This window comes from Mastigoproctus giganteus, chromosome 7, assembly GCF_048544385.1.
Source record: "Mastigoproctus giganteus isolate SK-2022 chromosome 7, ASM4854438v1, whole genome shotgun sequence".
NCBI classification, from domain to species: domain Eukaryota; kingdom Metazoa; phylum Arthropoda; class Arachnida; order Uropygi; family Thelyphonidae; genus Mastigoproctus; species Mastigoproctus giganteus.
Window position 1 is genome coordinate 142,959,867 of NC_143581.1, and position 25,927 is coordinate 142,985,793.

At 38.4% G+C, this 25,927-nt stretch overlaps 1 protein-coding gene across 1 annotated transcript in view; it reads right to left on the reverse strand.

Annotated features, from left to right (window-relative positions):
- The window catches only part of LOC150083240 (leucine-rich repeat-containing protein 49-like), a 494,942-nt gene that overhangs the window by 43,728 nt on the left and 425,287 nt on the right, over positions 1-25,927 (reverse strand). The window contains exons 16-17 of the mRNA XM_090377128.1: positions 6,740-6,849; positions 695-821 (exon numbers count right to left, since the gene is read on the reverse strand). Of these exons, the coding sequence (XP_090233254.1) occupies positions 695-821; positions 6,740-6,849 (237 nt within the window). The remainder of the gene's footprint in view (positions 1-694; positions 822-6,739; positions 6,850-25,927) is intronic.

Sequence of the window (25,927 nt, forward strand, 5' to 3'; positions counted from 1 at the left end):
TACAAGAGGAAATGATATTGTGAGAAAGAACTGAACCTTGCGGCTCACCAACATTAGTTGAGAAGTTAGAATGCAGGGTGCCATCTGCCATCATCTGAAGTGAGTGTTTAGAGAGAGAGAGAAAACTGGATTCCCAATTGCAAAAAACAGTTGACACACCATAAGATGGGACCTTATTTACAAGAAGACCTTAATGCCAAACAAGGTCACAAGCCTTAGAAATGTCCAGAGAAACAAGACCCAGAACAAGCATAAACTCAGGAGCACAGGTTTTGAAAACAAATGGAGATGACAGCAGATGACATCAGGACCCAGCACTTACTTAGCATCCAGACTGTTCAGAAATCTTTTAACATCCTTCTGCTGAAAGACCAAGGAGGCACAGAATGGAGTATACTGGATATGATAGGAGGTTTACCAAGATCATCAACATAAGGGTTACAAGAAAAATAGGATGCTGATAAGTTGGCTTTGTCTTTAGCTGAGGATGCAATAAGACTATCTGGCTGTAACACAAGTGGGGATTTGATGGACCAAAATTGGATAATAGTTTTGGCCAGGGAACATAATACTCAATTACCATGTGGACAAGAAGCAAGTTTCTTACCCTTAGGCTGTTCAAAATAAAGTTTGGTAATGCATTAACTAAGTTAAGTATTTCAATAACTAAGATTCACTACTCTAAATGCCTTACCTCAGAATGATGAGGACTGTATGTTAAAGAGGCTTTCATTACAACATCAGATGCTACTTGACTTTCTGGTTGTCTCTGAAGGCTATTGGGAGAGTACCCCTTTTCCTTCAGAAAAAATTGTTTTACCCTTTATAAATAAAAAAATAAAATTATGTATTGAATTTAAAAATCGAACAATATTAAGTGAAAGCAAAAATTTATTTAATTATTTTAAGAGTTTGAATTTAATAATACTGTGCAACCTTGATAACCCAATTCTTTATACTGCAGATATGATTATGTTCCCCAAAATGGATATAAAAAAAAAAAAGTAAAGAAACTATTAAATTTACACCAGCATAATTCAGTTAGAGAAATTATAAAAGGATTTAGATGAGTAATTGTTGTAGATTCCAATTTTTTCCTTATTTTGCTTGAACCAGAGATACAATAAAAGGAAAGATATCAATTAAATTCTAACTGCACATGGAAAACTCTTAAAAATAATATGTTAAAAGTATAAAGGGGCATCTGCTTTATGCTTTTAATTGGTTCCTTCATTTTGGAGCAGTCTATGAATGGTAATTATATATCAAGGCCTCCGTAGCCTAGTGGTTAGGAGCGGGAGTGCAGTAGCACATGCTCCTTGAGTAGACTGGGGTTCACGCCCCTGACTACTAAATACGGTCAATCTACCAACCCGCACTGGACCAGTGTGGCAGATTATGGTCCATTTCCCTCAGCATGAATTGTTGAGGAGGCTTCCATCCTGCAGTGGGTTGACAATGGCTGCAGTTTACAATTATGTATACAATACTATTAGATTATCTAGGATTTTATTTTTTATTTTTATAGACACCCTCTTTGAATGCATCTTGTGTGATTTTACTCAAAACTATAAAAATTCTTACAATACTCCAACCTCTTTAAAGTGTTCTCATATAATAATTATTAGTATTAGTAATGGCCACATGGTGCAAGGAAGCCTATGGCTTATGCTGCACCAGCCAAAAAAAAATAAATAAATAAATAAATAAAATAAAATAATAAATAATATAAAATAAAACAAAAAATACATAAAATAAAATAATAAGAATAAAAACAAATTAATAATAATAAGAAGAAAATTAAAAAATAAATAAATAAAAATTAAGAGAAAAGGAAATGGACACCTACCCTTCCTACTCTGTCTGTCCTTTCTGTACACCTTGTACTCTCCAAATTCCAATTCTGCACTGCTTATATCTGTGTGACATCATGTCTCTGATATACCAACAGTATCTGCCTTCGATGTCTTCATCAGCACTTCAAATTCATCAATTTTATTTGCTATACTTCTAGCATTAGTGTACATACAAGTATACATACATACACTTGTTCTTACTCTTAGTTACTCTAACACAGCCCATGTATTTACTTGTTCCATGATGACTCCCAGCAGCTCTTGAAATCCCCAGAAACTTGCTCTCTAGGCTACTGCTCATTACAATAGAAGCAGTGCATGAATCACTTTCGCTTCGCCTGTGGCTACCGTTAATCTTTTAGTCTGTGATTCCCCCCAAACTAGCAGTTTTCCCACCCACCTAACACTGCCTCAATAGTATCAGCAAATATTCTTGCACCCTTTCTGTTTAAGTGTATCCCATCCCTGTAGAAGCAGTCTCTCCTGTTAGAAAGCACAAACCACGCTGAAAAAAAATTCTACCCCGTGAGCCTCCAGGGCCGAATTGATTGACAAAGCTCTCAATCATATACCCCCTCCTATCGTGTCTGGGCAAAATTGCAGACACTTTCACTTATTGTAGCAGCAAGGAAAATGGATAAGTAATCTGTCTGTACATTAGAAAAGTTTTCCTCCTAGTGATATTTATTCAAGCCAATGGGAGAAGAGGGTGGGGCAATTACATCACTACCAATGCACAGGTAAATAATTACATTGTTGTCTTCCATTGAAAGACAACTGCCTCCACAACATTCACCAACCTCATGCATGTGCTTCACTGTCGAATACGTGACCACGGCCGGCATCATTTGATGTTTAATTGTAATGTCAGCTGATAAAGGGACCCAATATAGTTGGTATATTTGTAAATACAGTAGTTTAGTATTTTGTAAATATTTTAGTCTTGCTCTTTTGGATGCTTTTTTTTTTTTTTTTTTTCTTTTTGGTAGTTGGCACATGGGCTTCTGTGGCCATAGTGCACCTCCCAAGGTTTTTGCAGTACTTTGATCCAAGCCCGAGGTGGGATTCGAACCCGCGACCTTTGGGTTGCTAGGCAGGCACCTTACCCACCTGGCTAGCCCGGTCGGCACTCTTTTGGATGCAACAATATTCCTCATGTATTATGGAACCTGAAGCAAAAGGTCTTTTCCAAAGTGACCTATGAAAATGCAGGTAAATAATTACATAGTGATATTTATTCCACCTTGAGAATGCCACATGGTGGGGTAGCCAATGAGAAAAAGGGATGTGAGTCATGTGGTACAAGTGAGTGGGGCAATTATGCCACTACAAATGTGCAGGTAAATAATTACATAGGTAATTTCCTCATTAGATATTGATAAGTGCATTTCGACAGGTCTGTCTTTTACATAGAAAAGATTTGACCTACTCCATCATACCTCTACGTTTTATGTAGAAACGTGTGCGTGGGGGTTGGCAGGCAAAGTGAGTATGGGGCAAAAACCCCTAGCACTGAATTTAAAAAAAAAAAAAGAAACTCTGAAAGAGCACTAGAATGCAATAATGAACAGCTAGACACTGAGTTGCAAAGAGCAGCACGTCTACCTTCAAAGGTTTGAGTTAAATGTGAACTAAATGTCACCTGAATATTAACAAAACTTACAATTAACAATTCTTAGAAGTTAGTCTCATTATCATTTCATTCCTAAAGCCAAAAATCAAGAGGAAGGAGGGATATATTGGATACTATATAAGCAAGAATGCATTTATATAGAAATGGAATAGCCATTAAAATATGCATGGGCATGGTACTTCACAGGAGTGACCAAGGAGGCAGAAGAAAATAGCATTAAAAGTGGGGTGTGCTATAAGCAGTAGCATTATAACAGAAATTTACAGTATATAAATATACAGTCAGTCCTCGTATAACACGTGTTTACACTACACGAATTCGATCATACACGATTTATAAATAGGGGAACGATATCTTATATAACACAAACCGAATTCGCTTATGCATGATTCGCCTTTGTGTTTACAAGAAATGGCAGTCGAACACAGAATCACCCCAATCGAATGCAACATAATAGGAATGAAGAGAATATTCTGAAAATGTATTTATGTTTTTTATATCAGTGAAAGGGAAACACATTTCACCATAATAACGTAAAAACCAACACAATTCCAGCTATTGGTATAATCGCAAATGCAATTAGATCAAGTTTACTACCAGTTTATAACAGATTCCACTAGCAGAAACGAAACTGGAAATTGTTTTTATTGTTTTATGGTAGTAACACCCAGAAATGTGCTTTAGTAAAATGTGAGGTGTTAATAGTGTATCTCTGCCTTTATGGTGTTGTTTATTCAGTTGCTACATGCGCGCAGCTTTGTTTGTGTATCAAGTGTGCCTCCTCATTTTGTAATTGTGCTTTATTCCCTAAAAATGAGTAAAATACTTAAAAGGCGTGAAAAGTAAGTGTCCTGGTGAAGACACTGCAGATTCGGAGAGAAAAAGAAAAGCAATATCGATAAACAGAAGCGAATTGGGTCAAAAATTCTTACCTGGGAAAATTTATAGTGGCCTCATACTATGGTTTATGGCCAAAATCACACCGGCCTCCGGCCCACCTGGGTTTCCCTGGTAATGCTTATGGCCAGTCCGCCTCTGTTGATAAAAAAAAAAAATATGAAATTGTGAAACGCTTTGAGTGAAATGAAAGACCATGTGATATTGCATGTGCTACAGACCTAAATGAGGCAACGCCGAGAATTAGAAAGCATGCAGAGAAAATAAAAACAACTTTCATAGCAGGAACAACTCAAAGTGTAATTAAAATCCATTAGATTAAGACACAAAGATTTGGAAGAGATGGAACGGCTGTCATCTGTTTGGATAGAAAATCAAACAAAAAACAAGTTTGCTTACGATAGAAGCAAAAGCATTAGCAATATTTTATTACGTAATAGTCGCAATAAAATACTTACGTATTTTATTACGATTATTTATTGTGTTTGGTAATGTTTTGGTTACAAATGTGTGTTCAATCTTGGGTGGCCGGTACCTAACCCTATTTTTCCCATAGGTCCTGTTGTTTATATTGCACGAGGCTTTCTAGGAACACAACTATTGTGCTGTATGAGGACTGACTGTGTATATATATATATTGTGTGCTAGTAGAGAGAATTTGCTTTAAACCCTAATAATATGTAATAATCTACAAAAATTATCTTTAGATCCAGAGAAATCATCTGATCATTAGAAAATGCTTGGCACTCATAGGCTAGACAGTGATGTCCAGGAAACAAGACATACTGTTTTCACATAGCAACAAACTGAATTTTATGCATGGCATAAAATCCTGTTTTCCTTACCCTTGTCTGAATGCTGTAAGTGCTTTCAAATCTTTGTCTCTCAGGATTGGTACTTCTAAAAGTCTGTTCCATTTGATCCCTTCTTATACATATACTCCTACCTAAAATTTTGGAATCACATTTCATTTCTGTTAATTTTCAAAATTTTTATTAAAATAGATAGGACCAATTTGTTTATTAAAATAGATAGGACCAACTTGTTTATCAATTTTTATTAAAATATTTTCTGTTATATAAAAAAATCAAAAAAACTTAAATAATATTTAAGAAATTTCTAGAATAATTCCAGAAAGGTGTAGAAGACTCCTGGATGCAGCAGGACATTGTAGATGATTTTAGAGTGTTTTTCAATAATATAAATTGAGGAATAAGAGCTGTAACTTATTAAATTGAATACCTGTCATTCAGAAAAAAATGTTTAGTGTACATTTTATGTGTTTCCTGATAAACATGACAAGAAATAAGGAACTGACTGTAGAAAAAATGAAGTGCTATCTAACCACGTATAAAGAAAGTTATCCTATGAGAAATACTGGAAAAAACTAGGTATTTCATTTAAAGGAGTATAAACTATTTGACAATTCAACGAAACTGGCAGTTTAAAGGTAAACTGCCAGTCTCATTAGTCTCACGACCAGGACAAGATAAGATCAAAACACTGATTTCTAAACACAATCGACAACTTACTGCAACTGAAATATACAAGCTGAGTTCAATAGAAACAGACGAACTTCTGCTTCTACATCCACTGTAAAATTTCGTCTTCAATAAAGGATTTCATGGTCACATAGTGATCCAAAAACCCTCATCAAAACCAGAAAGGTTGGCTTGGGCTAACTGCCACCAACATTGAACAATTGAAGAGTGAAAAAATGTACTGTGGATAGTTGAATCCAAATCTAAAATTTTTGAATCCAAGCAGAGAGTTCATGTGAGATGATTAACTGAAGAAAAAATGGTATCACATTGTTTAGTGCCCACAGTCAAGAATGGTGGTCGTTCCATCATGATTAAATCTGAGGTTGCTTCTGTTTTTCTGGAGTGGGTGACATTGAAGGAATTTTAAGAAAAGAATACTATAAAAACAGCCTTGAACATAATGCAATATCCTCTGGACTTGTCTGTGATGCCTGAAGTCTGCCCATCTTCACAAAATTTAAAGAAAACAAACCTCACAGATCACTTTGAATAATGTTACTCAATTATAAAATAATGTTAGACTATTATAAAATTAATCACCAGAATGCCATGTCTGTGTAAGGCAGTGATAAAATCTCTTCGAGGATATTTTGATTAAGAATTAGTTATTAATATTAATTAATTTTTGCTGTAAAATTTTTAATTGCTTAATAAAAATCTTAAATACTTTGTAGTGTGTTGTTTTTTATATTAAACCTTACATTGTCACAGCTAATGTCAAAAAAATTTATAAATACCATTGTCAAACATTGCGATTCCAAACTTTTAAGAGGGAGTGTATACATTAGTATATAAAAACTTAAATATACCTAGGACTGTTGAGCAGGGAAGACAGTCTGTATTTTGGCAGTAGGGTTGCTGCAATCTGTCCAAGCCCTCCAAAGATATCCTCAGCTTTCAGTCTTTCCAAAGTTGTTACCTGCAGAACAAAAATAGGACATTCATATTATTTAAAATTAAGTGTATTAAACAACATAAATTTTAAAATTCCAATACAATTGCCTAAATGGGCCATAATGAGTGGGTGCGAGAGTACATGTGAACAGGCGAGGTTTTTACGGTTCCAGCAGATAGGGAAGTTTTTGCTTTTTTATTGACTTAAATTGGCATATTAATTTATTTTTTAGAGTTGCTTTATATTCCTAGTAACAATACTTTAGTTTAAATTGAATTTAGATAGATATTTCGAGGTTATTACTTAGTATTGGTAAGGGTATCAAATCCACGTGTAGACAGGTTTTACAGCTTCCGCAAACAATTTTTAATTATACTTAGCCGCTTTATTGACTTAATTGTAAGATTAAATTATTTTCTAAGTAGCTTATAGACCTAGTCAAGTTCTGTGGTTTCTTTTGAATTTAGATAGCGTAATTTGGAAAGAAAATAATACCTCGTGTCCTTAGATTAACAGTTCGTACTTGCCGCCATTGTTATACGATACATGTGCTAGCGAAAGGTTTAACAGAAAACTAGATAGCGAGTATAGTAGTAGTATCAATTAATCAGTAAAATTTATTAATCTTATTAAATTTCATTTCAAGCTCTCAGCTGCACACATCAATGCCACAGCTTGCATTTTAACATCACACAACACAGAGGCAACCCCCAAGGCGAAATGCACTGGTCCCAAAGGAACTAGTTGTTGTAGGTGACTCTACTGTCAGGGAAACGGGGAACAGATTGTGCAAAAAGGATAGATGGAACAGGACCAGGGTATGTCTGCCAGGGGCAAAGGTTGATGACATTGTAGGGCAGATATCATCCTTTAAGGGCACAAGTGTGATATTGCTGTATATGTTGGCACTAATGATATTAAGGGTAGGAGACGGCAGGATTACTTAACAAGTACAAGACAATTCTGAAAAAAAGCCGTGAGTTAGGGTTGAATTTGAAAGTGTCTGCAATTTCTGCTCAGATACAATAGGAGGGAGTATAAGATGAGCCTTGTCGATCAATTCGGCCCTGGAGAGATTGTGCAAGGCTCAAGGGGTAGAATTTTTCTCAGCCTGGTCTGTGCTTGTTAACAGGAGAGACTGCTTTCACAGGGATTGTGCTGGTTCGGGGGTCTTGGGTGGGCTGCGAGTTCCTGTGCTTGTAATAGGCACCTGTCTACCACGTGGGTTGGATAGCCACATTTGGTTAGGTCTGCCTTCACACGAGAGATCTCGCTGCGTCTAATTGCATCAGTGCTGGAATGGCTCCAAGCCCTGGAGAATAGATTGGGGGCAGTGCTGTTGAGATGACTGGGTGCATGGCCCCCCAGTCATACACCTGAACCTACCTGTGCCTATTACAACATGGCACAGATACGTTGACAATATTTTCACTGTAATCCCATGTGTCTCTGAAACAGCATTACTAGAACACCTCAATTCCCTATCTAATTTCATCCGGTTTACCCTAGAGTTAGAAGTCAATGAGTCACTCCTGTTCCTTGGATGTCTTAGTGCAGCGCGTAGGCCCATGTCTAGAGACTTCGGTATACCATAAACCTATGTGGTGTGGACAATTTACAAACTACACATTAACCCAAGATCCCCGGAACCAGGAAAATACACCAACCACCTACATTCCATACTATCCAAGCGTGCCAGGATGGATCTCAAGAATCCTCAGAGATTACTACATCAAATGCGTACAGTAACCCGGCAGAAACCTACGTTCTCTTATCTCCAGTGTGAAGACCCCTGTTACACCTCTCTTAGGCAGCAATGTAATATGCCGCATCACCTAGGCATCTCCGTAGCCAGGTGGGAAGGAGCAGCAGTGCGTAGCACACGCTTCTTGATTACACCGAGGTTCGAGCCCGTCACCACCAAATACGGAAAGGTCAGGGAATGACCACCGCATATCCCAGAGCAATATGGCCTTAGTTGCTAATGGTCCTAAAAACCAAATAACAAACAAACCACATCACCTGCAGAGACTGTGACAGCTGCCAGATCGGCGAGACATCAAGATGTCTTCAAGATCGCCTTGCGGAGCATGAGAGAGCAATCCGCCTTGCTGAGATGGACCAGTCCGCAGTCGCGGAGGATTTTTGGGCCACCCACCACGATCTCAATCCCAAACGTGACTGCGAAACAGAAGACCACTCACGACACTTTCTCCACAGTGGCTAGAGTCACACGGCATATTGAACAATCCAAAGGCCATAAACCGCTACAAAGGCATAAGATTGCACCCCGTCCTAGAGACAACCATTTTACAACTCAACAAGTGGTGAAGTAAAACAGCACACGTCCGTGGAAAACAATAGGAAACCAGCTTGAATGAATAATGCGCCTCACTGCACGCACGGCTATATCCGTTGTATTCAAAATTTAGTAAAATTAGTTGATAAAGAGACACAACTAACTCGAAAGCTTCTATTGCATTTTATTGTGTTATCTATTAAATACATTTTACTGGTTTATATCATTGTATTCTTTTTAAAGAAATATTGTTCAAGATATAGGCCTAAATGGATGTCAGATGAATTAATTAGACATGCGACAGAGAAGAAAAATGCATGGGATACATATAAATTAAAATGTGACACAGAAGCATATGCCAGATAAAAGCTAGTCTGTAATCAAGTCACAAAGGAAGTTAGGCAGGCGAAGGCAGATTACAAGAAATGTTTGGCAAAGGATGCAAAGAAAATCAGCAGAGTTCTTTACTTATGTAAACTCTAGAAGGAAGGGGATGAATCAGATTGGTCCACTTGATATTGATGGTTCAACTGTTGATGATCCTGCTCAGGTAGCTAACAAACTAAATGAATATTTTGCATCTACATTCACACATGAGGAGTTATTCAGGGAGGGGAATGCCAGAGGTGTATTCAACTCTGGCAGTAAGCTAGATAATCTTGTAATAACTGAGAGTAAAGTGGAGGAGAAATTGTTGAAGATAACCACAAGAAAGGCACCTGGGGTGGATGAAATCTATCCAGTTATATTAAAGAAGGCAGCAAAGGAAGTAAGCAAACCCTCGGTCATAATTATGAGAGCTTCCCTGGACTCAGGGGAGGTACCCATAGACTGGAGATGTGCAAATGTGACCCCCAATCCACAAAGGAGGATCAAAGGGAGACACAGGTAATTACAGAACTGTTAGTTCAACTTCTGTTCCAGGGAAATTAATGGAGGCACTGGTTAAAGAAGCACTGCAGGATCATCTAGACAAGATTTCAGTTACAGCTCGGACACATCATGGGTTTGTTAAGGGGAAGTCTTGTCTGACTAATTTGATTGGATACTATGATGTAGTCACAAAGGAACTGGATGCAAAGAATAACTTTGATATCATATATTTGAATCTTAGAAAAGCCTTTGATACATGGAAGACTGCTGCACAAATTGGAGTAGTATGGCATCGGAGGCAAATTGCTGCTATGGATAAAGGGATGGTTGAGTGGGAGAAGACAGAGAGTGGTAATCAATGGACACTGCTCTTTGTGGACTAATGTTATTAGTGAAATTCCTCAGGGTTCAGTGTTGGGTCTATTGTTGTTTTCTGTATTTATAAATGATACTGATGATGGTATATCAGGCTTAATGTCCAAGTTTGCAGATGATACGAAGGCTGGCAGGGTTGTTAATGACACTAATAACAGTACACTGCTGCAACAGGATCTAGAAAAGTTGAGCAGATGGGCTTCGAGGTGGCAAATGAAGTTTAACATTGAAAAATGTAAAGTACTACATATGGGAAGCAGTAATCCCAGAGTAACGTATCAACTCTGTGGTACCACACTGACAAGGTATAAGGTACGTTCATGTCAGACGGCACCTGAGATTTCCCCCATCTCAGCGTGTGTTTCACTGTATCGAGGACAGTACACTGTCAAGCCAGAAACTTGAAAGTGTGTGGGCCGTGTCTGTGCAGTGTGATATGTTGTGCCCATTGTTTCTCCGGCTTATTGGCCGCAACGCCCCTAGGGGTGCCCGACGTTGCCCATATCTTTCCATGTGGATGCTAGCTGGGTGTATCCAGTATCACAACAAATTGCTCTGGCAGGTCCTGCCGCCTAGTTTCCTGGGATTTCAGTGGATAGGTAAAAAAAAAAAAAAAAAAAAAAAAAATATGCGTTTGACATTAATGCTTAATGGGATTGCTGTTAGGAAATCGCTGGTTGGAGTTGAATGCTAAAGAGATGTGTTAAAGGCCTAATAGGTCGAGCAAAATTTTGATGTTATTAAATTTAGACATGTGGATCGATACGCTAGGTAAAAGCTAATAGTGTTAGTTGTCTTAGAGATTTACACGAAACTGGTAGAATTTAGACATTGATTAGAATTTGGGGGCATTGTTAAGGGATGTACTCTGTCGATTTAGTGAGAGAGGGGGGACTGAAGACTGGGGGGAAAACAGATAGAAGAATAGGGATGATAGAGTAGGCATCCCCAAAGAGATCAGTGGAGATGAGCCCCACCAGGCAAAGTACGGGGGAGGCAGGGAGGAGAGGAGACAGAGATCCATCTCCTCCCTCCCCTGGGATGGGGTTTTAAAGGGAACCAGGTTAGAGTACAAAGTTCAGATCGCCAATGGCATGTTGGCAGCAAAGCCGCAGAATGTCTTCGTCGGTGTCATGTCCAAGCAGTGTCAAATCTGGTATGAAGGTCAAGCTGCCCATCCTGCTACAGGGGTGGGATATGTTAGCTGGCAGTGTGGAACCCACCAGGTGAGGGGGTGGGGGGAGACACATTTACTCCATTCATAATCTGCATTCTCACTCTACTTGAATTCTTTTCTTTTTTTTATTATTATTATTTTTTTAAAATTTATTTATTATTATTATTTTTAATACTTTTTTCTTATTTTATAATTCTTTTTTCAAGTTTTTTTATATATATATATATATATATTAAAAATAAAAAAAAAAATATATATATATATATATATATATATATATTTTTTTTTTTTACTCAATTCATTCATCTTTTTTTCACACACCAGGAGGGGATGCAATGATGTGTAGTCTAAATTTAAATACTAATTAAAACTAGGGTTAGTGTGTACTGAACTGTAGCATTTATGGTTTGTGTTCTTTTTCTCACACACTTACACTTTCATTCATTCTTCTAGCTTTCATTTCATTTACTTGACTCTTACTTCTGCAATGCACTCTCTCTGGGCACTTCAACTTACTGTTATTCTTCAGTTGGGGTGCAGGTCTAGCCACAAGTTTTTTTTTTTTTTTTTTTGCAAGCCAGGGGAATGCAGTGATAGTGTTTATGTGGTTAGTAAATGTTTGTTAGTGCAGTATATATAAAGTAATATAAGTTATTTTTAACTTTGTATTCTTTCGGCCAATTACATTTGCTCTTCCACTTATTCCCATTCACTCTCTTTCCCTCATGCTTTTCACTCTTTCTTTCACCAAAACTGCCATTTATTCCCTTTTACCATAATTCCTAGTTCACTCAGTGCCCAACTTATTCATTCTATCTTTCATTCTCATTCATTCATTCATTCTTCTTTCATTCTCATTCATTCATTCTTCTTTCATTCTACATTGCATCCCTTTGCTACTAGCTTACTGATATTTTTCAGTTAATCTGCTTCCCTGGCTGTCTGTACATCTCCCTCCCCTACATGGTTACTTACTTGGTGTGGGGTCCCAGGTTCCTACACATGGCAGGGTAGTCCTGGGGAGTTTTGTTATGTCAGGTTTCTGTCAGGGCACAGAATACTGCTATCCTAACAGTTTTTAAGTCATCGTCTGGGCATGGTGGGAAACTTGGGCAATTTTATTGTTGATTATTGTTTAATTGCTGGGGGGACTGAATTGCCATTCTTTGGATTGCTCTGCGCATTTCGAATACTTTCTGTGTAAAGGCTTTATAATTTTGCTCTTCTATGATGAACAGATGTTCTTCTCCCCTGGGAAGGGGACCAATCTGTGCTATTAGCTCTGTTCTCATATATTATATGAGAACAGAGCTAATAGCACTGTCATATATTATATGGGATGTCATATATTATACATTCATATAGAATGTGTGCCCAGTCTTCACTTTTGCCACAGGTGCAGTTTGGGTCATCGGTCAAGCCTAATGAGGTTAAGTTCGCCTTTAGGGAGCCGTGACCTATTAATATAAATGTAAAAAGTCCAGGGGCATACCACTTAGGTGGCTTTGGGCTAATCATTGACACCCATTGCAGAAACCAGACCTCTGGTTTCCTGCTCCCACTTTGTTTGCCATAGCTCATGGAGCTTTGTGGCTATTCTTTTTCTTTCATCATTGAAGGTGTTGGTTGTATCAAGGGCTATCCCCAGAAATTCTGTGGGTATGCCCTTTTTAAATCTATAATATAAGCCCCTTTTGGCTACTTCCAGGTAAAGTGGGAGAGTTCCGGCCAGCAATGTAGTGCAGGTGTGCTTACTGTGCGAAATGCTCTGGTAACAGTGAGTAGTATTGTCCTTTGTATCGATTCTAATTTATTCCTATTTCTTACTATGGCCGAGCAGATGAACCACACACCGGCTCCATAGGTGATAACAGGTAGGAACATTGCATGGTATATGATTGCCAGGGTCTTCCTTTTGAGTCCCCAGTCTGCTTGACTGAGCCTGGCAATCATACCTGCATAATTTCTCACTTTCTTCGCCAAGTAGATCAAATGGGGGTAAAAAGTTAATTTTGAATCAAAGACCACTCCAAGATATTTTAGTTCTGTTACCATTTTTATAGTGGTTGTGTTAATTTTGATTTGTGGAAGTCTTCTTATGTCCAAATCGCCTTTTAGAAGTATTTGTTTGGTTTTTTCAGGTGATATTTTGAGCATGTGCATTTGTGCCCACTCCTGCAGCTGCAAGAGGGCAGCATTTGATCTTTGCTCTACAACCACTCGTGAGTTACCTTTTACAAGGAAAATCATGTCATCTGCAAAGGCCAGGCTTTCCACAGGGCCAAGATCCAAGGCCAGAAATTTGTCCAGAACAATATTCCAAAAGAAAGGGCCAAGGATTGAACCCTGCGGGCAGCCTTTATTCACAGGGCATGTCAATTCCTGGAACCTTATGCATACTGAGACACTTCTGTCTGTAAGGTAGCTGTTTATTACCTTATAGAGGTTTTGTGGGGCATTTGTCTGGCGAAGTCTCCTAAGGGCACTAGGCCACCAGAATGAGTCAAATGCCCCAGCAAAGTCAATGGAGATTGCCAGCATATATTTCTCCTCTGTGTTTTAACTGTTGTCAGTAGGTTGTTGTTGTTGTTGTGTTTAACGACACATAGGCTGCTAGGGCCATATTGTGTCTTTCTAATAGTGGATATAACTATATTTTATGATATATTCCTATACGATTTAGGAAAATAAATAGTTCTTTTTCATTAGAATCATCACCAGAATCTGTAATAAATTTATTGATGACTGTGTATTAGCTATTGATTTAAAGGTGTTTAAGCGGATATTTTGAAAGTGGGGACAGTCCACTAATAAATGGCGAATTGTCAGTTGTACTTGACAGAATGTACATTGTGGAGCGCTGTCATTAGTTAATAGATATAGGTGAGTGAGGTGCGTATGCCCAATCCTTAGCCTTCCTAAAATTATTTCATCTCGCCTGTTTTTGCTGAAGCTGGATTGCCATAGCTTTGGTTCCGGTTTTATTTGGTAGAGTTTATTTCCTGGATAACCTTTCCAGATTAATGACCAACTGTTATAACATGCTTTACAGATAATGTGCTTGTAATCTGTATATGGAACTTGAAATTTCTGCGTAATGGTGGTTTCTGGTTGTTTGGCTGCATGATCCGCTCTTTCATTGCCAGCTATTCCAGAATGTCCTGGGATCCAGCAGAATGTCACAGTTTGTTTCAATTCCTTACAGGCAAGTAGCTTAGAACGAATCTGTTTTATTACAGGGTGAGAAGAGTTGTTACCACTTATTATAGCAGTGACAGCACTGAGTGAGTCGGTGTATATTAAAGTGGTCGTAATTAAAAATTCAGTTATCCGATCGAGAGCTAAATTAATAGCATAAAGTTCAGCAGTAAAGATACTGCATTCTATTGGTAATGAAACAGAAATGGTGACTGAAGGGAAGACTGCTGCAGCACCTACTTGGGTCTCAGTTTTTGATCCATCTGTATATATTTTGCAGGCCTCTGAGTTAGAAGAGTGAGTTTCATGTAATTGTGCAATATTGGAGGGCGACAAGGTGTTCTTACCCCATTGTTGAAAATAATCGTCGTAATTAACAGAAATATTTGTCCAAGGTGGATCAGGAAGTGTCATGTCCTGAAATATATTGCTGATGTCTATATTCCATGCTTGAGTGAGTTCTTTAAGTCTAAGTGCAGCAGGTCGGTTTTCATTTGGCTTACTGTTGTAAAATGACTCCCATTCGGTATTATACAGATATTTCCAACTAGGGTGGGAGGGCAAACTGCGAATTTTTGCGGCAAACATCAAAAGTAATGTTTTCCTCCGAAGATGTAAAGGTGGCTCATGAGCTTCGATATAAAGGCTCTGAACAGGGGAGGTTCTGAAAGCTCCTAGAGAAACTCTCAGCGCACTGTGCTGGATCGTGTTTAATTGCTCTAAAGTAGTTCTTCTCGCAGAGTCATACACTGGAGAGCCATAGTCTAAGCGGGATCTGATGAGGGCTCGATAAAGATGGATCAAGGTATGTCGATCAGCACCCCATGACATAGATGACACACACCGGAGAATATTCAACTTTTTCAAGCAGATAGTTCTAAGATAAGCTACATGTGCTTTAAAGTTCAGTTTCTTATCCAGTACGAGACCAAGAACACGGACAGTGTCAACAAGAGGAATTGAAATGTTATTGATCTTTAGCTCAGGATCGGGATGCAGTGACCGTAATTTGCAAAAATGAGTAGTGGTGGATTTCTGCTCAGCTAGGCGGTATCCATTACGTAAGGTCCACGATTCTATTCTGGAAAGAGCAATTTGTAACTGTCTTTCAACAGTATTCATACTTTGTGATTGGCAGGATATGGTGAGGTCATCTGCATACATGTATATTTGTATGGATTTTGGAAGTTCTTCCAATATGTGGTTGACCCGAATAGCAAATAGGGTAGCACTCAGTATGGAACCCTGAGGAACACCCTCTTCTTGAATGTGAGTTGCTGATAGCATGTTTTGGTATCGGACTTGAAAGGTGCGTAATCTTAAAAAGTTCTGGATGAATTGTGGAAGGTAGCCTCTCAGCCCCAACTGATGTATATCTTTAATAATACCATGACGCCAAGTGGTATCAAATGCTTTCTGAATATCTAGGTTCACCATCACCAGATGTTGTCTCATGACAAAAGCGTTACGTATGTTAGATTCAATTTTGAGTAGTAAATCTAGGGTAGATCTGTTTTTACGGAAGCCATATTGGTGATCGGAAAGAACGTTTTGGGAGTCTAGCACCCACATGAGCCTCTTATGCACCATCCTTTCAAAGATTTTGCCCAAACAGCTTGTCAAGGATATTGGTCTGTAATTCTCAACTATGGAAGGATCTTTACTTGGTTTTAGAATAGCACAAATGTAGGAATGACGCCATGAGAGAGGATATGTATTTTCTGAGAAGATCCGGTTGTAAAAGAGTAATAGTATGTAGAGATCAGCTTCACATAGATTCTTCAGCATACTGTAGTGAATGCCGTCTGGTCCTGCTGCACTATTTGGAGATTTGCTCAAGGATTCTTTGAGTTCAGCTATAGAAAAGGGTTGATTATACGGAAGTGAGAGTCTAGTTGAAAAATTAAATTTATGACGTTCCTCAACAGATTTAATGCGTTGAAAGGAGGTGACATAAGAGGAGGAGGCGGAAATGTTATAGAAAGATTCTGCTAAAGCATTTGCAATGTTAGTAGAAGAGGATAGGTCCTGCCCATTCCATTGTATTATCGGGGACTGCTGAGGAGGAAATTTTCCATTGAGAGCTTGTATTTTTTTCCATATAATTCGAGTGTCAGTATTTTTGTTAATAGTTGATGCAAAGCTTATCCAGAAGTCACGTTTTGCTTTCTTCCTAATTTGCCTTGCTTTGGCTCTGAGTTTTTTGTATAAAATTAGGTTGGCAGTAGTTGGGCATTTGCGGAACCGGTTCCAAGCACGGTTTTTTTCTACTTTTGCTTTAGAGCAATCCGTATTCCACCACTGGTTTTTGTGTACATGTTTGCATTGGTCTGATTTTGGGATGGAAATTTCTGCTGCATATAGGATTTGGCTGGTAATGTGGTCAGTTATGTCATCAATATGTTGATGTTGAACATATTGAGTGTCGAGAAGGACACAAGCTGAGTAGTTTACCCAGTCTGCTTTATAAAAATTCCAAGAAGTACGGCCTTTTGGACATGACACAGCCTGGGTTTCAATTGAACTGATAATAGGAAAATGGTCACTATGGAATGGGTCATTCAACACTAACCATTTCATGCTTGCAAAAAGAGATGCTGAACAGATGGACAAGTCTATGGCTGAGGTAGTACCTGTAGGTAGTTGTATATAAGTCGGAGAGCCAGAATTCAGCAGAGTCAGGTTATGGTTATCCAGGAATGATTCAATTAATTGGCCTCTCCTATCCATGGTGGAAGATCCCCACAATGGATGGTGGCCGTTGAAATCACCGAATAAGCAGACAGGAGGTGGCAGTTGTGCAATTAGATTGTCAAGTTCAGCCAGGGAGCAAGGATAATTGGGCGAGATATAAATGGATGCAAGCGTTAATGATATTCCCAATGCCATCCGAACTGCAACAACTTCTAAGGAAGTTTGTAGCTGGAGATGTCTTGATGGTATAGTAGATTTTACAAGAACAGCTACGCCCCCACGGGCAGGACCATCAGAATCTCTGTCTCGTCTAAACATGGTGTAATTTTTGAATCTGAGAGAGACTTTTGGTGATAGAAATGTTTCCTGTAAGCATACACCTACTGCATTTGTTTGAAAAAGTAAATCACTCAGGTCATCAAAATTACTACGTAATCCTCTACAATTCCATTGTATGAATTTATTCATTGTTTGGATTTGATTGTCACTATTGATCTGACTGTTTTTTCTGAGAAGGTTTCAGTCTGCTTTGTTTTGATTTTTCATTCTTTGAAAAGGTTGGGCGTCCTGTTTCTATGGTATCATTAGCATATAATTCTAAAACTGACTCTTCATCCTCTGGTTGAATATCAATTTCCATTTTCCTATTGCATTGTTTCCCTTTTTCTTGGTCTTCAACATTTGCTGATTTTGCTGTTTCGGGCAATGATGAGATAGCATCAGTTGGGATACTAATTGGTGTATTGTTGGTCTCATTGACTGTAAGTTTCTTTTTGGATGTTAGCAGTGCAGTTTTGGCCCAGGTGGAAAAAGAACTGCTTGGTTCTATGGAGACATCTGTTTGTGTTGCAATTGAGCGGCTACTTCTGGTCACTGATGCGTATGATCTGCTAGGCATGGTTAATAGCACTTGCTTTCTTGCTTCAGGATATGTAACTTTATGCTCCACTTTATATTTCTGGATTTTTTTTCCTGTTTTCCAGAGGTCACATGCTTTAGAAAATGCAGGGTGGCTTCCTTTACAGTTTGGGCAAGTAGGAGTGGAAACTGTACACTCTCCTTGGGAATGCTCCTTAGAGCCACAAATAGGACACACAGCATCGCCTCTGCATGCAGCCTGTGCATGGCCGTACTTCTGGCACTTAAAACAGCGAATGGGATTCGGGATGTAAGGTCTAATCTTGCAGTTTAAATAACCTGCTTTGACAGAAGATGGAAGATTCGGAGTGCTGAACGTCAAAATAATAGACCTAGTTGGTAGTAGGTTGCCATCTTTTTTGGTCATTATTCTCCGTGCATGTGTCACCTTTTGTTCGCTAAGCTCTTGTACTATTTCTTCTTCAGAAACAGTTAATAGGTCCCATTCACTGATAACACCTTTAGACGAGTTCAGGGTGTTATGGGGCGTAACTGACACTGGAATATTGTTGAATGTTGTTAAATTTAACAATTTTTCCGAATGAGATGTTTTTGAGGTTTCAATTAAAAGGTCTCCTGATTGGAGACGCTTCACCATTTTAGGGGATCCAACAACCGATTCTAAACATTTCTGTATCAGAAAAGGCGATAGCTTGCCGACAGGTTGTGTGGACAATGAGTGCATTATAAGAAATGCTGGCATATCTGAAATCTGTTTTTCCGTCCGAAGTCTCTTCGGACGATTGGACTCGTGTTCTGAGACAGAGTTAACAACTTTGCCACCTGTGGGCTCCAGAGATGGATATTCATTACAATCCATCGTTGCTCCTTTCAGCCCTGGAAGAGGGAATTCCTTCTCCCAGGTTACCGACCCCGCCACGTGGAGGCAGGAGCAGTGCCAACCAGTGACCAAGCGATCAGCAGAAGAAGAGAGCAGTACGTTGCTAGCGATGGCAGTAACGTTGCAAGCGGGGTTAGCAGTAACGTTGCTAGCGTTGAAGCAGTGACGTTGCTCAGCGAGGGGAGCAGTAACGTTGCGAGCGGTCAGCAGTGACGTTGCGAGCGGTGGAGGGTTTATGAAAGCACTAGTACTCACTCTAGGAAAAACGCTAGAAAACGCACTATAAAGATCGCTTGGCACTCGGGGCCTTGTCAGTAGGTGGTCCATGGCATCCTCCGTAGAATTTCCCTCCTTAAAACCGTATTGATTGTTGGAATGCAAACCTGCTTCTGTGTGATATTGAGTTAATCTGCCATATATTAGTCTTTCATATATTTTCCCTAGTACACGGAGTAGGGCTATTGGTCTGTGATTTGGGATCAGTAGGGAGTTTTTCAGGGTTTTTGAGAATTAATGTTAACACAGCTTGTTTCCATATTTTTGGGAATATATCTTCTGTCATACAGTTATTATATAGTGCTATTAATTGATCTGGTGCTATTTCCGCTAATTTTTTGATAATCTCAACCTCTAAGAGGTCAAAATCTGGGCATTTATTGTTTTTGGTTTTAGATAGTGCTATTTCTAAGTTTTGTATAGTGAACAGAGGTTCAATATCGGCATTGTCATATTCAGTGTTTTCTTTTATAATGTCTAGCTGGGTGGGGAAATGATTCCCAGTTTCAGTCTGAATGATACTGTCTAGGATGTTATTTACAGAATCCACCCAACACAGGGTTGGGGTTCCATCGTGTTTGACAGTAGTTTCCAAGACATGTTACCACTGTGTCCTTAACTGCCTCACTGGTTTTATGGGTAGAGTCACTTTTTGCTTTCAGAATAATAATGTTGCTTTCCTTGTTTATATTAGGTTGCTTAGTAGCTATTTGTTTTGCTTTAGTTATGTCCTGTTTGCCATTAACCTTTGCACATTGGGCATAGGTTAATGTGTTCATTGTTTTATAGTTGTTCTTCTCCACAGCTGTAACCTCTAATTTTGATTTTAACACTTGGTTCTCTGTGTTTAATTCAATCAGATGCTGGGCAAGCGGTAACCAACAGTTCACTATCTGCAGCCTAATTGCAGAAATAATCCTGTTGGTTTGCTTGTGCATATATTCTTCTAGATACACTCTTGTTTCCTTTGCCTGTTTGATAGGGTCAGTCAAATTTGTTAGGTAGTCTAGTTTTAGTTCTTCTTCTTCTGTCTTTTGTTGCATTTCCAGAATTTCTATAGTTTCTTGATTTTTTTCCTTTCCTGCTCTTCTTAATACTGAGGAGGCCAGGAGGCCAGCTATCCAGTTCATTACCATTTTCCTCATTAACAGGGGTTTTCTTCCTGAGCACTCTAGCTTCATTTTCAGAGGAGTCTTAAGTCATTGTCCAGAATTTTGTCATTATTTGATTTTTCAGCCATAATTTCTGCATTAAATTCACTTTTGTAGCAATAAGTCAATTTCTAATGTTTTAAGTAGTGGTTTGAGGTACTTATTTCCAATGTAGGCCCACTAGAATTCAGAAATCGCGATTTTACAGTTTTGGCGGGAAATGCCTGTAGACAAAGAATACTATCTTATAAACAAAATATAAGTTAATTCTGTCAGTAGCATTATATTTTTCCATACAAAATAACCTTATCACAAGCTGTTTGAAGTATAATATATTCAAAATTTTTGGACTTTTGAGATGTACTCAAATCAGTGGTTACCGCTGAAGCTGTACCGATCGCGGTGAGCAAAAACACTCTCAAAAGAGCAAAAATAGGCAAATACAATCACAAAAACTATTCTTGCCCGACTTAATTTACTTACCTTCATCTGTGATACTCTTCAAACCTGAAAAATCCATGTTGTAATACTTGACTAAATCGAAGATCACACAATATCGTCGTCCGCCGTTTACATCACGTGGAGCTTCGTGCAGATGCGTCCGTACACTTCCGCGATTGCAGCGCCACCCTCGGTACCACACTGACAGTGGTAAAAAATGAAAAGGACCTGGGGGTAATTGTGCAGGCAGATATGAAGTTTTCTGAGTAGTGCAGACGGTCTGCAAGAGTAGCTCATGGTGTCTTGTCAATGATATACAAGAATTTTTCTAGCAGGGATAAATAAGGAGGTGATTATCCTCTTGTATAAGGCAATGGTCAAGCCACACCTTGAATGCTGTATAGTCTGGAGGCCTTATTTTAAGAAGGATGTAGAGCTGTTGGAATGAGTACAGAGAAGGGCAACAAGATTAGTGAATGGAACAAAGGGTTGCTCTTACGAAGAAAGGCTTAAGTTTTGCAAATTACAGTGTGTGGAGACTAGGCACCTGCGAGGTGATCTGATTGAGGTGTATAAAGCCTTGAATGGTTGGAGCATGCTCAATGCTGATGGGATTCTTCCTCTTGCTCAGAATAATTGCCTGAGAGGGCATAAATTCAAATTGAGGAAAGATGTGCAGAAGTTTGCCTTTAGACAGCAGGTGGTTGATTGCTGGAACAAACTTCCATCTTCGTTGTAGAAGTTGACAGCTTAAATAGATCCAAGGCAGAACTTGACAAATATTTGAAGCGAGTGGTTTTTTTTTTTTTTTTTTTTTTTGGCTGATGCTATATAAGCTTGCTTTCTTGCATCATGTGCCTTTGCTAATGCTAATTTCTTTTTATCAAATACGGGTTCCAAGAATGTTGCGCCTGACACTACTGGAATAGCATTTTGTCCAAGCTTCAATTCAGGTTCAGGATGAAGATTATGGCAAAAGTGTATGCAAACAGTCTTCAGTGGCCAGAACCTGAATCCATTAGCAAGTGCCCAGGAATTAAGGCAATTAATGGCTTGTTGCAGTTGTCAATAACCTTCATGTTGCATGACTGAGAAAATATGCTAAAGTCATCAACATAGACGGCGCTATTTACAGTTGGAGGAAGTTGTTCTGTGATGGAATTTACTTTGATGGTGAAAAGCGTGACACTTAATACTGATCCTTGTGGCTCTCCCTCCTCTTGGTAAAATGGATGAGAGAATAAGCAATGGGAAAGCAAAATTAAGAGTAAGAGTGTGTTATAAGTTTAATGACTGTGATGAGTATGCCAAACAGCTATATAGGGAAATGTGGTGGGCCAGCAAATTAGACTGTCTCATAATGGGTGATTTTAACTTTCCAGATGTTAACTGGAATTTGTGGATTGGTCACTAACATACTAGCGAGGCTTTTGTGGATTTCTTGGATGACTGTTTTCTACAGCAGCATGTTAGAGAGGCAACAAGAGAGAGTAATACTCTTAATTTGATTATCAGTAGTGATTATTCATGCATTCAGAATCCAGAGATAAAAGAAACACTAGGTGGCAGTGTATTGATGTGGGGGTTTACTTAAAGACGTAACCATCATCAGGGGTAAAGAGAAAGGTTTTTGTTTTCATAAAGGCAATTACAGTGGTTTCAGACAGTTTTTAAATTCTATACAAAAGGACAAACTGATGTTACTATCAGCAAATTCAAAATGGGAAGCATTCAAGGAAATAATCATGGATGCTACTAGGCTTTTCATACCAACTAAGAAGTACTGTTCAAGGATTAGGCTTAAATGGATGTCAGATGAACTAATGAGACTGGTGGCAGAAAAGAAAAATGCATTGGATGCATATAAATTATCAAGTGATACAGAGGCCTATGGTACATATAAACTAGTAAGCAATCAAGTCACAAAGGATGTTAGGCAACTAAGACAGATTATGAGAAATGTCTGGCAAAAGAAAAATAGCAAAGACTTCTTTTCTAATGTAAACACTTAAGGAAGGGGAAGCATCACATAGGTCTACTTGATATCGATGGTTCATTGCTGATAGATTGCCGACAAGCTGAACAAGTACTTTGTATCTACATTCACATTTGAGCAATTCTCTAAGGGAGTTGATGCCAGAAATGTATCAACTTCTACCAGGGAGCTAAATGACTTTGTAATAACTGAGAAAAAAGTGGAAGTTAAATGTAACAAAGGCACCTGGGTGGATGGGATCTATCCAATTATATTAAGGGAGGCAGCAAAGTAGATAAAAAGTCCATTAGCTATGAGTGTGCATCCTTGGATTCAGGGGTAGTCTGGTTGGACTGGAGATTTGAGAATGTATCCCCAATTCACAAAGGGAGGCACAAAGAGTGACATGATTAATTATAGACCTATTAGCTGAGCTTTTGCTCCAGTGAAAATAATGGAATCACTGGTTAAAGAAGTAATGTGGGTCTATCTAGACAGGAGTGTAGTTATACTTCAGTCACAGCATGGGTTTGTCAAAGGGCACTTTTGTCTGATCAATTTGATTGGATACCATGATGCAGTAACAACTGGATTCAAAAAATAATTTTGATATCATATACTTGGTTTACAGGAAAGCTTTTGATACTGTTGCACATATTAGATTGCTGTACAAATTGGAGTAGTGTGGCATTAATGGCAAGTTACTGACATGGATAAAGATGACATGGATGGTTGAGTAGAAGACAAAGTTGTTATTAATGGACACTGCCCATCATGGAATAATGTTATTGGTGGAGTCCCCCAGGTTTTGGTGCTGTGTCCATTATTTTCGGTATTTGTTAATGATATTGATGAAGGTAGCAGGATTAATGTCTAACTTCGCAAATGATAAAAAGGTTGGCAGGATGGTTAATGACAGTAATGATGATAAGCTACTGCAACAAGATCTATAAAAATTATGCGGTTTGGCTACGAAATCGCAGTTGAAGTTTAACATTGTTAAATGCAAAGTACTGCACATGGGCAGCAGTAATCCCAGAGTAAGGTACTCATTCAGGGTAGTGGAAAATGAAAAAGACCTAAGGCTAATTGTGCAGTCAGATATGAAGTTCTCTGAGTAGTGCAGACAGGCTGACAGGACAGCACACGGCGTTTTTTCTGAGATACAGGAATTTTGCTTGTGGGGATAAGGAGATGTTACTCCATTGTATAAAGCAATGGTCACGCCACTTTTGTGTAAAATGAGGCTCCAGATCCGTAAAGTATACAAGTCTAGAGGTGTTATTTAAGGAAGGGTGTAGAGCTGCTGGAACTGGGGAGTCTATTAAAAATACTATAAATATGAGGGGTGCATTTGAAAGAGTGTTCTGGGTAATGAGTTGTTATTATTGTTATTTGGTTTTTTTTTTAGGAGCATTAGCAACTAAGGCCATATTGCTCCGGGATATGCGGTGGTCATTCCTGACCTTTCCGTATCCTCCGTATTTGGTGGTGACGGGCTCGAACCCCGGTCTAATCAAGAAGCGTGTGCTACGCACTGCTGCTCCTTCCCACCTGGCTACGGAGGCGGCGTAATGAGTTGTGAGCATGACTTATTTAAGCAGATTAGGTATTTATTAGTTTCTATGTTACCCATTCATAATTTTAACAGTTTTTTTCCCTTTGTAAATCAATACATCTTATGCATACATGAACTCAGAAAATAATTTGCTGTGTTGAATTTTTCATGAGAACTATTTTTTCATATAAGACTTACCATTAAGACTCATTAAGATTACAAGGCTTACCACTTCCAGGCTTACCATACTATTAAGACTTACTATTAATAAGGGAAGATGTCCAAAAACATGGAAATATTTTTATTTGTGAGATTTAATTGTATTAGCAAAATTCGTGAACTGAATTTTTCCACTGCTCTGGGAAACATGGTAAATGTTTTTTATTTATGTCATAAAAACAAATGACCACTTTTCAAAACAAAAAATTAATAACAAAATTTGTGTGGATTCTGGAAAATTTTCTAGTAAGACAATCTGCATTCTGAATCAAGTTTATGGTTCAACGTCCAGATTTATTGTTTGACAACTCATAAGATCTGCAAAAATATTTTAAGGCAAATAAATCTAGAGCATTCAGACAGATGGCTAAATTTACATGTAATTACTCAAGGCTTAAATTTAGCCACATCAAAATCACTCATCTGGAATTAAAAAAAAAAAAAAATCTCTGATAAACTGAATGAATTTCTCATGATGAAGATGCACCAGCTCACAATGCATTTTCTATAAGAGTTATTCTCTGAAATTAATTTTCCTGCATTGATGACATTAAAGAGAGTGTCATGGAAATTCATGAGGGATGGGGGTATTTAAGAAGAGAAACAGTGACAGCATCATGGATTAAACTGTACTACTTTTCAAGGTAAAACGTGTTGAATGAAATAAATTTCTTCAATGTGCACCAATCATAAAAAATTTTCCATCATTTCATGGTTGCCTTTCCCTTATAACAGTAACATTTCCTTGGATTACTGGTTAACATGAAATAATAAAAAAAAAAAAAAAAAAAAAAAAACAGTAGCAATGTTAATGTTGTTGTTATTGTTATTTGGTTTTTAGGAGCATTAGCAACTAAGGCCATATTGCTCCGGGATATGCGGTGGTCATTCCCTGACCTTTCAACATCCTCCATATTTGGTGGTGACGGGCTCGAACCCCAGTCTAATCAAGAAGCGTATGCTACGCACTGCTGTCCTTCCCACCTGGCTACGGAGGCGCCCACAGTAGCAATGAATACATGTTTTATGTATACATATAGCAAGTAATTATTAATTTACTTTTAAAAATATAATAAAAACCTGAAAGGTTTATTTATATTTTATTTG